This window comes from Epinephelus fuscoguttatus, linkage group LG20 (genome assembly GCF_011397635.1).
Source record: "Epinephelus fuscoguttatus linkage group LG20, E.fuscoguttatus.final_Chr_v1".
Classification (NCBI taxonomy): Eukaryota; Metazoa; Chordata; class Actinopteri; order Perciformes; family Serranidae; genus Epinephelus; species Epinephelus fuscoguttatus.
This window is the reverse complement of record NC_064771.1, coordinates 14,216,199-14,231,715: the sequence shown is the minus strand read 5'-3', so window position 1 is coordinate 14,231,715 and position 15,517 is coordinate 14,216,199. Positions and strand designations below refer to the sequence as shown.

Below are 15,517 nucleotides of genomic sequence, written 5' to 3'. Positions count from 1 at the left end.
GTAGGTCTGCAGTCTGCAATAACGCAATATTAAACAGATGGAAGAGAGCTGAGGGATGAAGTGAAGAGAGAAGCAGCTGGTGGAGTTTTTACAGAGACTTTTGGAAAGTTAGACATTCTAATGGAGCAGCCCAAAGTATAATAATTCTTTAAAATACCCACAGCTTCACTAGGGAATCAGTATATTAGGATGGCAGCAAGAGACAGCAGAAAATAATGTACCTAAAAGTTCAGCATTTGTCAAACTACCTTGGTGGCTAGACTTTGTTAACAGGCTAGTTTACACTGACAGAAATGTACCCGTTGCCGGGGAAACTGTGTTTTTTTACCGCACTCAATATATCAGGCTGCTGAGGATGCTGTTAATGCATGCGAAAGAGAGAGATAGAGAAAACGATGGTGATAGGACAGTGGAAAGAAAAGCAGCTAAGACATAAATGCACATAGCTAAGCAGGAGGAGATGGATGGAGCAGATGATGCAAACATGTGATGCTGCAGGATTAAAAGCAAAAAAACAAACAAACAATTGAATTCCGCAGTATGTGCATACAGTATAAACACTGGAAGGCGTAACTCCTACTATAACTGACATCCCTGTTATCCTCCCACCACCTCATAAAAATGTGTTTTAATCCTGCATCTCAGTCTCAGCTATACGTGTCATTACAGATGCAAAGAATATAAATCTAAGCGAAATCCTCACTTCATATGGCAATCAATTACACAGCAGGAAACAGGGGGCTGGTTATGTAAAGATGTGTAAGGATGGAGTATGTGTGTGTGTTTGCAGGAATGTGGACACTCTGATAGTGGACGTGTTTCCGGTGTTGGACACTCCGGCCAAACAGCTGATCTGGCAGTTCATCTACCAGCTACTGACGTACGACGAGCAAGAGCGCTGCCAGGGCAAGCTGTCTCGCTTCCTGGGTTTCAAGAGCAGTGGTGAGTCAGAATCACAACGTGGAAATTAGACATGTACAGTAACAGCAGACAATCAATAAAAAAGGAAAAAGACATGGCTGATGAAATTAAAAATCAAGCTTTTATGATTAACCACCTGGTGCTAGATGTACTGTGAGGTTGTTTCTTTGTAATTAACACAGACACAAGAGTGTGGAAGCCCATTTACACCAATGTGATGAAAAACAAAAACGTGTCTGTAAATCATTTCAATGAGAAACTTCCTCGAAATAATGACGTAATATCTCAAAATGAGTCATTATTTTCAGATACTACGTCATTATTCTGTGATAATAAGTTGTTGTTTTGACATACTAAGTCATTATTTTGAGATAGTGCATTGTTATTTTGAGATACTAAGTCATTATTTTGAGATAGTGCGTTGTTATTTTGAGATACTAAGTCATTATTTTGAGATAGTGCGTTGTTATTTTGAGATAGTACGTTGTTTTGACATACTAAGTCATTATTTTGAGATAGTGCATTGTTATTTTGAGATACTAAGTCATTATTTTGAGATAGTGCGTTGTTATTTTGAGATAGTACGTTGTTTTGACATACTAAGTCATTATTTTGAGATAGTAGTTATTTTGAAATAGTAAGTTATTTGAGATACTAAGTCATTATTTTTGAGATAGTATGTTGTTTTGACATACTAAGTCATTATTTTGAGATAGTAGTTATTTTTGAAATAGTAAGTTATTTGAGATACTAAGTCATTATTTTTGAGATAGTACGTTTTTTTGACATACTAAGTCATTTTGAGATAGTAGTTATTATGAAATAGTAAGTTATTTAAGATGCTATGTCATTATTTTGAAATATTAAGTCATTATCTTGACATATTAAGCAACTATTTTGAGATAGGAAGTTGTTATTTGAGATACCAAGTCATTATTTTGAGATACTAAGTCATTATGTAAGGGATAATGTATAATGAGCTGGTGAATACTGGGAAAATAACTCCCGACAGGGGAATAGAACCCCGATGCGCAGCGGAGGGGTTTCATTCCCCTGAAGGGAGTTATATACATTATCCCGCTTATTACACGGCTAATTATCAGTTAAATAAATAATGTTGTCTGCCTCTGCGAAGTGCATTAAAACCGACCGGATTCGACAACTTTTGGTAAAAGTTTTGTACTCACCCAGGCTTAGTGGACTGAACCGAGGCATAAAACTCGCGTAAAATGTCATTAAGCATGACTACCGAGTGTGTATTCAAATCCGTCTTCTTTTGTTTTTGGCAGAGAAAGTCCGTAGGTATTCTTTTTCTTCAGCGGCATCCGTTAAAATCAGCCACTTCTGTTTGTTTTTTCCCTCGGAAGTTGTTTGACAGCTGCAGTGTTGCAGGGCAGCATCCCTAGCAACGCTGGGCTACATAGCAATTGTGTGTAATGACCGTTGCTACTAGCAGCGGTCATTACACAGTAATATCAGACCGCAAAATGCCGCTACTGACCAATCAGAATACAGCATTTAATAGAGCCGTGTAATAACTTGAGATATTAAGTGACTGTTTTGAGATAGGAAGTTGTTATTTGAGATACTAAGTCATTATTTTGAGATACTAAGTCATTATCTTGAGATATTAAGGGACTATTTTGAGATAGTTGTTATTTGACATAGTAAGTCATTATTTTGAGATACTAAGTCATTATCTTGAGATATTAAGGGACTATTTTGAGATAGTAAGTTGTTATTTGACATAGTAAGTCATTATTTTGAGATAATAAGTCATTATCTTGAGATATTAAGTGAGTGTTTTGAGATAGGAAGTTGTTATTTTGAGATACTAAGTCATTATCTTGAGATATTAAGTGACTGTTTTGAAATAGTTGTTATTTTGAGATAATAAGTCATTATTTTGAGATATTAAGTCATTATCTTGAGATATTAAGGAACTATTTTGAGATAGTTGTTATTTGACATAGTAAGTCATTATTTTGAGATACTAAGTCATTATCTTGAGATATTAAGGGACTATTTTGAGATACTAAGTTGTTATTTGACATACTAAGTCATTATTTTGAGATAATAAGTCATTATCTTGAGATATTAAGGGACTATTTTGAGATACTAAGTCATTATCTTGAGATATTAAGTGACTATTTTGAGATTGTAAGTTGTTATTTTAAGATACTAAAGCATTATTTTGAGACAGTTGATATTTTGAGATACTAAGTCATTATTTTTAGATAATAAATCATTATTTGAGATAATTAGTCATTACTTTGAGAAAGTTTCTCATTATAACGACCTACAGGATCTTTTTTTTTTTTTTTTCATTATAGTGGCAGACATGGGTTTCCATACAAAGGAGCAGCTGTTTATAATTAGCTTGTAAATAACAAAAACACAATGCTGAATATGTGTGTATGTGTGCATTCTGCAGCGGTGTTGGAGCCTGACGTCGGCGCGGAGCACCACCGGCGGAGCAGCTCGATGCGTGTGACAGGGACGTCGTATCGCAGCAGCCTCCGAGAGAGGAGCTCTGACGACTGCATCATCGGGACTCACCTGGGAATGGGTACGCTGCACATGACAACAAAAAGAAAAAGGATTTGCCAACTTGTCACAAAAAATCAGTGTAATCTCCACAGGGTTGGCTGGGCTTATACCAAGTTTTCAAAAGCTTTCCAGCCTCATTCTGAACCAAAAACTTTTAACCCAGATGGGAATTTTAGACACTCAGCTGAACAGAGACATTTTACCTACCTGTTTCTCTTCACTGATAAGCTGTTGAGCTTCAAAGATTCAACATAGCAACTTAAAAAGTGATGATGTCTGTGTTGTGTTCACAACTTGTTTACACTGCCCCCAAGCAGCCAAAAAAATCAGTTATACAGGTTCAGTAACGACTGTAAAGTGAGTGTGTTATTTTGCTTGTTATGAAATCTCATCATTATTAATTCAGTATTCAGTATTGATGCATCTTTCTGGGGTGAATCCCTGAACATACAAGGAAAATGTGAGTAAAGACGCCAAATGAGTTTCCTTCCGCAGTTACTGTACCATAAATATTCCCTTTGGCAAAGCATCTACCCCCCACTCGCTGCACTTGAAGTGCTCAGAGCTCCGTAATAAGGCTTTGTTTGCACTGGTCAGCTCCCAGGTGGAAATGTGTATACTTGTCAGACTGTTGCTGCAGATACTTGAAGGTTACATAAGACAAAAATGGCCATCACATATTCATGCATTACCTCCATATCTCAGCTGTGCTTTTGAAAATGTCCCCAAGCTGTCAGGTTGGAAGCACACACAGTGTTTATTTCCAGCAGATTTCATTCATGGTTTCCCATCGCTATCGCTAACAAGCCAAGCTTTCTGTCTTTTGTCTCCTCCGCGCTGTTCCTCTCTGCTTCATCCTCTCTCCCTCTTGGCTAGGGGGTGGATGGAAGGAGGAGGCTCAGGTCCATGTGTCACTGTTCATGCCTTATTGTGCTTTAGGAATTCATGTGGATGAATCTGGGAGCCCGGAGGAGAGGCAGTCAGGAGATGGAACTTCCTTCCCCGAGTCCCCTGACCTCAATCATGTAGGTATAACCGCAGCTTTTCAGCGCCTAGCTGCTCAGCACCTGGCATAATGGATGCTAGTTATGTTACTGTGCTCTGTGGCCTCACATCATTTGAAGGTCTGACTGTAATTACCTCAATGGAACAAGTGATATTAGATTCGTGAGTAAACCTGCACGGCGCAAATTGTCCTCTTAAACACTTTAAAAGCAGCAGACCTTCAAAGCGAATGTGTACCAGCGATTGTGTGCTAACCAGCTGATCATGCCTCCACCCGTAGATGACAGGGGTGTACACGGAGCTGGAGAGTGTGTACCCAGGGAAGAGTGTGTCGCCGCTGCAGGGCGGCTCCTCAGCCGAGCCAGAGGGGACGGGACAGACTGAGGCCTACGGGCGCTCTCTCTCCCCCCTCACACTCCCCCCTCTCACAGGTACTCTGGGGCTGACACACATGCCCCAAACACTCAGTTACATGCACACACACATACACAATGTGCTCATGCTTTCAGATACATGCTTTCATCAATGGTTTGCAACCATGTGCCACTGAGGTTTGACAGGTAATAAAATTGTATAACTTTGAGCCTCAGTGGCACATGACTGTTGCCATGTTCAAGTCACGTTAGATTTGCAGTAAATACAAGCTGCTGCTCCTGAAAATTTCACTTATATCACATCCACGCTATTTAAAGGAGGATCCTCTCGTGCAGCTCTGTAGTTATGGTGAATTTAACATTAATACAATCATTTAAATGAGTTGGGTTTTTTTACCACTCTGATGTGAACATGGCACAAGAACCACTGAATGTGTTTAAGTTAGAACTCATTATAATTATACATTCTACATGTGCATATGAGGCTGCAGTTTATCGTTTTGTTGCCATGGTAACCTCTCAGAAAGAAGGATCCCCAAGGCGACAACATGGGCAAGAATGTCACACTTAATTTCTTGAGGGATAAGTAGCAAATAATATTAAGATTTCCCTGGTGGAAACATCTGCAGTGTGAGCATTAAATGTCCCACAGCAGCACTGATGGCAAACATTTGCTTTCCCACGTCACAGGTAACCGTAAATCTGGCCTGTCCCTGTCCTGGAAGGAGCCTCTCCCCACTCCCGTGTACGAGATCCACCACCAGAGCAGCGTGGACTCCAACCCCTACGTCAGCTTGGAAAGCCCCCCAGCCTCCCCACAGCACTCGGACGGCGGTCCCAACACGCTAACCCGCCGCAAGAAGCTGTTCACATTCTCCCGCCCGCCTCGCAGCCGGGACACGGACAAGTTCCTGGACGCTCTGAGCGAACAGCTGGGCCACCGAGTGACTCTGGTGGATGACTTTGTACCTGGGGAGAATGACTATGAGGAGGTGAGGAAGACCTGTCAGCTGTAATAATGCACACACATAGATCACTCTTCATCTTTTCAAGTTGCTTTTAAGCAAGTTTTTCTTTTTAATGTAGACATTTTTATGTCTTGTTATGCCTTGCAAATAATGTGGACACTAATTATTATTCCTATTTTAGACACCAAGTTGCTACATCTGCCATTTCAAAATACAAATAAGTCCATTTAAATCAGTTTTGCTACCTTAGTATAATTCATAGACTGTATAAAAGAAGTGGACATAGCCTCAGGAAACCTGCATAATGGTCACTAGGGGGCGACTCCACTGGTTGCAAGCAAAAGTCCAATTGTTTATAAGTCTATGAGAAAATGGCCCAACTTCTCACTTGATTTATTATCTTAGCAAACATTTTCCTAATGAGTTTATGTTCTCAATCGCTGCTTTCAAGTCTTTATTAATACAGCATGATGTTCATTTTGAAAATTATGGCCCCATTTGAAGTGAAATAGACAATAAAACGGGGTATGCTCAAGAGCGTGGCAACCTTGTGATTGACAAGTCGCTACCAAGGCGATCTGTCAATCATTATAGAGGCAGAGCAATGCATATTGACAATGTGTATCCATCAGATCCACCCTCTCGTCCAAATATTGTCACTTCTGGCTCCAAAAAAACACAAGTTGACAGCCAAAATGCCAAACACGAGCTTCAAGACAGTCGTCCACAAACCAATTCTTTTATACACTCTATGGTATTATTAGTCTAATAAAATTATCAACAGGCTCCATCTCAGACCAGTAATACAGGGTTCCCATGGTCATAGTAAACAGGAAAAGTAATGCAATTGCACAGTGTCATTTTCCAGGCCTGGAAATGTCTTGGAATTGATAAAATCCTTGAAAATTTTGGAAAAGTCGTGTACTTTTATTGTGTATCATGAAATTAGTTGTTACATTAATCGTCTATGGATAACCTTCCACATAATGTAACATAACAGTGAATTTATTTTATGCAGCTGTTGATGTTACGCAGCTCTTCCATTTGTAGAAGCAAGCAGATACTGTAATGATCTTGTTTGTTCATGGTAACTCTACTTATGTCTCATGTGAGAATATGACACGTAGCATCATTTACAGACAATCTCACTGTTGTGCATTTTGCTTATTATCACACAATAAGCAAATTCACATTTGCCTGACGTGATAGCGTTGTAGTGTTGCATGTTTACATTAGAGCAGCTCTAATGTACGCTACAATGAACACTTGTGTCACATGAACAGATATATCAAGGTGGTTGTCATGGTTTCAGAAGAAGATGGGTGCCTGTAAGTAAACATGATACTCAGTTATACTGTAGAGTCTAATTTTATCTGCCTATTTCTGACGAGAAGTCTAAGGTTAAAATAATATGGTGCTGGCTGACGTTAAATCGTCACACAAATTTTTAATTACAGCCGTGTTGCATCTTTGTCAGGGTGGTTTTGTGTTTGCTGTCAGAAATGGGGAGAGCGGCATAATCTGCATAATTCTCTGGGTTGTACATATTTTAAAACTGTTTTTTATTGTTGTTTGAAGTATTTTTTATGATAAATTCAAATTATTATAATTATTGTGCTCCATAAATACACAACACCTTTGTTTTTGCTCCCATTTTTCACAGGTTTAAGTTAAAGATTTAAGACTTTTCCCTCAAATTTTGGTGCAGATTTGCTTCAAAGATAATCCATCCACCTGACAGGTGTGACCTATCGAGATGCTGATTAAGCAGCCTGGTTAGTACACAGGTGTGCCTCGGGCTGGTTGCAGTAAAAGGTCACTCTAAAATGTGCAGTTTTATGACACAACACGATGCCAGAGATGTCACATGAGGGAGCGTACCATTCGCATGTTGACTGCAGGAATGTCCACCAGAGCTGTTGCCAGTGAACTGAATGTTCATTTCACGACCATAAGCTGTCTCTAATGACGTCTCCGTAAATTTGGCAGTACATCCAACCGTCCTAACAACAGCAGACTGCACATAGCCGCATTCTCGGGCCAATTCTCGTGCAAGATCGTCTGACACCAGCCACCCAGACAGCTGATGCAACAAATGGTTTGCATGACCAAAGAATTTCTGCACCACCCATCAGAAACCATCTCAAGTAACTTATCTGCATGCTCATCATCCTCACCAGGGTCTTAACCTGACAGCAGTTGTACCAGACTTGAGTGGGCTCACCTTCGATGGCGTGTGGCACTTCGGAGAACTGTACTTTTCACATGAATCCCATTTGATGCTGTACGAGGCAGATGGCAGACAGCGTGTATGGCGTTGTGTGGGCGATCCGTTTGCTAATGCCAATATTGTGAACAGAGTGGCCCATGGTGGCAGTGGGGTTATGGCACAGGCTGGTGTAAGCTACAGACAACGAACGCAGGTGATTTATTGAAGCCATTTTGAATGCACAGAGATACGATGACAAGATCCTGAGACATCACATGTTTGGGATGCTCTTGATTGGCGTGTATGACAGTGTGTTATCCAGCAACTTCACACAGTTATTAAAGAGGAGTGGGCCAACAATTAACAACCTGATCAGCTCTGTGTGAAGGAGATGTGTCACACTGCATGAGCCAAACTGTGTCACACCAGATACTGAGTCGTGGAATCCTAAAAAATGTCTAATAAATGTGTGCATTAAAAGTCTTAGCGCTTTAACTTGTATCTGTGAAAATGGGAGCAAAAACCAAAGTGTTGCATTTTAATTTTCTTCAGTGTAGATGGGTTAGAGTACTGATAATATGTAAGTGCATGTGTTGTTTTTTAATTAGGTTATTTTCTTATTTTTAGCTTTTCTGTCCCATGAGTAAAAATGAAAGATTGTAGATACAGATTTTAAACAAGAATGTAAAATAAAAAGAGCCACAGTGCATTTATTTTAGATTTATATCTGCGTTAGAGTACGTGGAGGTGAAAGCTGTGATTATCAGGTCTGATGGCGCACCTCTCCTCCCTCCAGATGAGTTTCCAGGAGGACCAGGACGTGGGATTCATGCCTCGACAGCTCAGCAGCGGCAGCAGCGAGGACCACAGTAGCAGCGACGAGGCCTCCACTCCCACCTACTCCTCAGGATCTGATCCCATCCCGCCACCTCCAACCCAGAGCCCTCCGCCTCCCCCACCTTTCCAGTCTCTGATACCGCCCCCTGTTCAATTCACTGACCCCCTGCCGCCAGTCCGCTTCTCCCCCGAGCACATCCCCCGCAGCCGGATGCCCTTCCAGCCGCACCACCCCATCATCCCTCCACCTCCGCCCCCTCCGAGGACCCTCCTGTCCAGCCGCTCCCCTCTACACAAAGTGCTCCCCACTAGGGAGGAAGCAGAGAAAACTCACCAGCGCTTCCAGTCCACCACCACCACCGGCCGCCTCTCGCACAGCCACACCACCCTGGGTTCCAGCACCCTTCGCTCCTCCCAGCCGTCCCGCCCCTGCTACCTCCCCCGGCAGCTCAGCCAGCCCCAGCCTATCCTCCAGCCCATGATCCAGCCGTCCCCTCAGCCCTCCCCTCAACCGTTGAGACCAAGCCAGCTCGTCCTCCAGCGGCACCACCAGCTCCACCATCAGCACAGCTACCAGGGCCCGCTGCCGCCATCCCTCCAGGATCACAGCCCGTCCCAGGGTCAGAGCCAAGGCCCCGCGGGCTCCTCAATGATCTCAAAACCTCCGGCTTCCCACTCCACCCTCCCCAGTCACACCAAAACCTATGAAACCCCACGGCAGGAGCAACAGTCACAACAACAGGTAACATCTGCTCGTTCAGTCGTCTTTAAACATGATGCATGCTCCGAACCTTGTTTTCAGCCAGAACAGAGAAATCACAGAGTGAAGCAGTGAGCACCTAGCAACTGAAATGTCGCAGAAAAAATTCAAGCATTACTTTCTGTGCTATATTTGGTATTTCACAATATATTGTGCATGCAAATGGAAAAACCTTGAGACTGACAGAACAAAAACCAAACTGCATCTTCTGACAGTTCACGCACTCTCTGCTTCTGTCACACGTCTCAGGAGAACATAATTTTTTTTTCGAGAGAGAGAAAGAAGACAAATGTCAGGCAAACTTCAGCATCTGTTTAAACGCCAGTAGCAGAACATACATTTTGTTACTGCAGCTAATGAAGAGTGTATAAACCATTAATGAAACACTGCACCCCCAGCTGTGTTTGGTGCATAGTGGGGAGTTAATTCAAAACCGCTGAAACAAAATGCTCCAAACTCTCTTGTACCCCTGTTCCACCAAGATTAGCATGGTAATGCAGTTTTTTTTTTTTTTTTTAAATGAAAACTGCTAGAAATAGGCGATAGACTTCTTTCCTACTGCCAGTAAACCAGAGCCAAGTATGCCTTTCTTTGTTTCTTTTTTTTCTGGTGTGTCACACTGGGCATCACCGATGTGCCAGAAAACAGGTTAGTAAAGAGTAGAAAGTAGCATGGAGCTCGGTGAAAATGTGACAGTGGTTACTTCTTTTGTTTATCTGTTACTTTTTCAGTCTCTTCAACTAATCTTTAAGAACGTTTGAGTGCTGCTATGATGGAGACAGATGGTATTTTATGGCGACCTGTCATTGCATCGCGCCACAAAAGGGGCGTAAATTAACCCATCTACCTGGTGTCGTATTTTCATCACTGCCAATCGAAGCTGAAGCCGATCAGCAGAGTCATTTGACTAGGGAGTGAATGCCGATTGCAACCTTTTACCATTAGTTACAAAAGCCAGATTGGTCGTGGGTTTTTTTTTGTCCAATGAGAAAGGGGCACTGATGCAAGCTTGAAAGTTTAGTGTGTAGGATTTAGTGGCATCTAGTGGTGAGGTTGCAGAACTCCAACTTCTCCTGTGTGCTCAGCGTCCAAGAGAACTACAGTGGCCGACTCGAAAAAATGAATGGCCCTATCTAGAACCAGTGTTTAGTTTGTCCGTTCAGAGCTACTGTAGAAACAACATGGTGGACTCTGTGGAAGAGTTCTAAGGCAACAAAAAAACAATTCTTAATTTCAGTAGGTGATTATAAACTAAAGAAAACATAGTTATGAATATTATGCACCATTTCTGCCAATAAGCTGGAAATTAAATTAAAAAAAAAAAAATGTTTTTGATCTCGAAGGCACCGCCGCCCCCGCCTCCACCCCTGCCCCCACCCTGCGAACCGCCTCCACTGCCCAAGTCGGGCCAACACGCCTCGGACACCAACCACATGAGTGTGAAGAGGCTGCGCTGGGAGCAGGTGGAGAACTCTGAGGGAACCATATGGGGTCAGGTAAGTCCATCCCATCAGTCTGATATGAAGTTCAATAATTTTCCACAACCACTTTCCCTGTTGGGGGCCGTGGAGCCTATCCCAACTGACATTGGGCGAGAGCTGGGGTGCACCCTGGACAGGTCGCCAGACTATCACAGGGCTGACACATAGAGACAGACAACCATTCACACTCACATTCACACCTACGGACAATTTAGAGTCACCAATTAACCTGCATGTCTTTGGACTGTGGGAGGAAGCTGGAGTACCCACGCTGACACGGGGAGAACATGCAAACTCCGCACAGAGGAGTTTTTTTCTTAAATGTCTGAAAAGTATCTTACATGCAGTAAATACAGTAAACAATAACATCACTTGTGAAACTTCCCACCTTGGCTGTGAATTTTCTCACTCCTCCACCATTTTCTCCCATATTTGGAAAGACCTACTCATCTAGTCTGTTGGGTCTCTGATGACTCATGGCAGCACTGAAGCCAAACCCGTTTGTTTTTTAGTGTCAGTAACCTATATAATCATTTTCACAATTTTACAGTTTTGTGTCAGTTTCCAGCTGTATCAGTATAGTTTAAAAATAATTTAACAAAGTAAAAATTGTATAAAAAAATCACTTCAGCTTAAAGTATTGATTTTAATGGTTAGAAAAAAAGACCATATCTGCTTCTATCTACCAAAATGTCTTGGTTTCACTGTACGACTCTATCAGACATTTATAAAAATCTGTGTATATAAAAAGAATTATTCATCAGCCTCTTGTCGCTTACAAAGCCTCGACTGTGTCTTCAGAGACTTCAGAGTGTGTCCTTGTCTATGTTTAGCTCGGAGAGGACTCGGAGTATGACAAGCTCACTGACATGGTGAAGTACTTGGACCTTGATCTGCACTTCGGGACTCAGCGCAGATCCAGTGAGTAGCTGCGTGCATGTGATCAGCCTTCATCACACTGCATCGTCATATCTTCATTAACATCATGCTTAAAGTGGTTTGTTTATCTGTTGACATCTCCTGTTTTTTGTACCTTCACAGTTGTGATGTTCTCCGTAACCTGTTTTGGAGCTGCTCCATTTGTGTGTGCATCATATCCCATTCTCCATAAGGCACCATAACCTCCCCCACTCCTCTCCTGTCTCAGCTGAGCTCTGTAATAACACAGCTCTGCCCGAAGAAACACACCTTGCTTTTATTTATTGTGCATCTCCCAGACGTTTTGGCCTCTGGTGACTCAAATGGCAGAGCTGTGCTATTAACCCATCAACCTGCCACATGTAGCCGCTATGTGTGTGTGTGTGTGTGTGTGTCTCTTTGTGTGTGTGCGTGTGTGTGTGTGTGTGTGTGTGTGTGTGTGTTTACTCCCCGGTGCCTGGAGAACACATCCTTACACTGTTGTTAATATTACCAGTCTCTCCTCCAGAGCCGGCCTTCATGCCAGAGAACTTTAAAAAGAAAGACGTGGTGGAGATTCTGTCTCATAAGAAAGCCTACAACGCCTGTGAGTACCACAATAACACCCAAAAGGTCGAGGCTCGAGTCTGTGAGACGAAGTAACACATATTACAGTGTTCTATCATTGCTTTGAACATCCAAACTGACTCACACTAAAATGTTACCTTCCAATAAGAAACACCAATACAGTTTTTCCTCCATTGACTTGATGCACTTCTGCCAAATATCTTTTAAAACCAGTGATCACGAGTTCAAAAGCATTCACTTGCTGTGCTTGAGGAGCGTCTCATTGTCAGGTCTGCTCACAGTTCTCTCAGTCTCAGTAAAAAAGGACAACAGAGTGTAGTGCAGCATGTCAGGAGAGACTGAAGCCCGTCCAACAACAACTCTAGCCCATCTTACTCAGTGAAAGTGTTTTGTCAGTTTGGGAAATTTACAAACACTATGCAATTTCCAATTCATGTTGTGTGATGACGTCACGTTGCAGTCATGATGGTGGATTTGTCACACAGAGCGTTTGCGTTCGAGGTGTCTGTACAGGAAACATATTGCAGTAGGTGTGATGTGGATGAATATGGAGGATGTGATGTAAATGACGCATGTATGGAAGCCCTGAGAGGCAAATGAGAAACTTCCTCACTTGCCTCTCAGGGCTTCCGTACTTAAACAAACAAATGTTTTTGCTAATTATATTATCTTTGACTGCAGGTTTGAACTTATGATTTGATGCTCTGTGATGTTGTTATTTTGCTATCTTGACTTTTTTTTTAATGCAGTATTTTCAGACACCAGACGCCCTGTTCTTCGAATGTGTCTTAACTAATTCAGGCTAACATGCTGTTATCAGGCTCAAATAATCTTGTTCAGCGAACTTGGTCCTTTGAGCTCAGTTTGAGGATTCGTTTTTAACCCTGGATGAGGTTATCTTAAATAAAGGCTCTTATTTTGAAATAAATGTGAAACAAGTAGAGCATTGAAACTGTGATGAGTGTTAATATGATGATCTTGTGATTGCAGTTGCATGAGGTAGGTGTTGAGAACCCTCCCAGCATGCACTGGGGCAATATATTCATTTGCTGAATTTGTCAGTGTTCCTTCATTGTTCCTGGTGTTGATTTGTTCTACACTGTGCTGCACAATGTTTCCACACTTTCATTACTGGTTCAATATGAATGCAGTCAGACGAGGAGGGATGTTGGTGTGTGATTGGTGGAGGTGCAAGAGGCTAATTAGAGGTCTGCGATGAAAGTAAAACTGTAATAAAACTAAACTAATAAACCGAAAACCTTATAAAAGTCAGCTGTAATTGCACAAACTATTTATAGTTCTGCAGTGAATTATTTTATAACTTTTAGTACATAAATTCCCATTTAAATGCCTTGCTCTCTGTTTTTATTGGTCTTTTAACAGTCTGAATCTTTCCAGTGGATGCGTTCATGTCTTTCTGCTCACAGTATCTCAAACTGTATTTTGTTATATATTGTTCATTATATTGCTGCATATTTCATCTGGCCATGTCTGAGTGTAACTCTTTATTATAAAACATAACTGTGATTATTTCAAAAACAGATCATAATGGTTATCTCTCAATGTTCATATCTAAAATCATAATTATATCAACACTCCTTAAATGGAGTTCAGGATTGTGGTCCAGCTAACTGTCAGTAATCCTGTGCTTTTTGTGATACTGGTTGACCTGCTGTATCAGTTTCCTGTTCTACTGTAAAATGTCTCTTGTGCTGCCTTCAAGTCCAAATGGAGAACAGCGATTCCCTGTTGCCCCTGTTGACTGCTGTCATCTTCACCTTCTTCTTCTGTATAAGAGAATAAACACTCATGTTGTCATGAAAATGTGTCTTTACTTGGTGATCCAAAAGCAAGAGAAATGACAGGTTCCACTTTATAATTAAGAATTACTGTATTCTTCATCATTTGCTTCATGTCTCATTAAAAAGTTCTACCAGGCTTCATACATGCATGGAACCAATCACATCACTCATAGTCTGACCACATTCACTGGTGATATCTAACTGTTTACCAGTTACGAAAGTGTGGAAACATTGTGGAGCACAGTGTAGAACAAAGTCCCACCAGTAACAAGGCAGGAACACAGAAAATGACACATGTTGTTATGCCGAATCTATTGCCCCAGTGCATGCTGGGAGGGTTCCTAAAACACTTGCCTCATGTAACTGAATCACATGAAAAGCACTTAACCATTCATAAATACTAATCATGATTTCAACTGTACTTATTTTGTCTTTATTTCAAAATAAAAGCACTGTTTTTTTAAGATAAATTCATCCAGGATTAACAAATGAATCCACTAGGGACCAAATTAGCTGGATGAGAATTAACAGGATTATTTTAGCCTGATTACAACACGTTAGCCTGAATTAGTTAAGACACATCAATCAATCAGTCAATCAATTTTATTTATAAAGCCTAATATCACAAATCACAATTTGCCTCACAGGGCTTTACAGCATACGACATCCCTCTGTCCTTAGGACCCTCGCAGCAGATAAGAACAGGGCCCAGGAGGGAGGCTAATATAAATGCTTTATACATACAATTAACAGAAATAAAATAGGAACATAATGTTAAAATATGAAAGTGAGTAATACATCAACAGTAATGGGAAGTGAAACCATCATCTCTGCTACATTGCTTGTATAATATTTGAGGAAGTAAAACTGCAGACTTTGTTTCCATGAAAACTAATTTATAGCATTATATGAGAGCCCATTCTATTATAAACTGCTGCAATTAAAATTGCTAAATGCTTATTTAGCCAATGACACACATCTTTCAAAATTATTTTATGTACCGTGCACAATATTTTAAATTAGGCAAATTTGTATTTGCTTACTGTCCTTATAATTTAGAAATGTTGATAAATTAAAAACAAAATTGTGGTAAACGTACAGAATGCTCTGACTAAGAAACATTTT

At 41.2% G+C, this 15,517-nt stretch overlaps 1 protein-coding gene across 3 annotated transcripts in view; it reads left to right on the top strand.

The window, feature by feature from the left end:
- Positions 1-15,517, top strand: part of grid2ipb (glutamate receptor, ionotropic, delta 2 (Grid2) interacting protein, b) — a 53,052-nt gene that overhangs the window by 30,410 nt on the left and 7,125 nt on the right. For 2 of the 3 annotated variants that reach the window (XM_049562565.1, XM_049562567.1), the window contains 9 exons: positions 791-942; positions 3,356-3,490; positions 4,411-4,496; positions 4,757-4,907; positions 5,541-5,842; positions 8,824-9,606; positions 10,968-11,120; positions 11,939-12,026; positions 12,520-12,609. In XM_049562565.1, coding sequence (XP_049418522.1) covers positions 791-942; positions 3,356-3,490; positions 4,411-4,496; positions 4,757-4,907; positions 5,541-5,842; positions 8,824-9,606; positions 10,968-11,120; positions 11,939-12,026; positions 12,520-12,609 — 1,940 coding nt within the window. The remainder of the gene's footprint in view (positions 1-790; positions 943-3,355; positions 3,491-4,410; positions 4,497-4,756; positions 4,908-5,540; positions 5,843-8,823; positions 9,607-10,967; positions 11,121-11,938; positions 12,027-12,519; positions 12,610-15,517) is intronic. The other variant, XM_049562566.1, reaches the window with a different exon arrangement.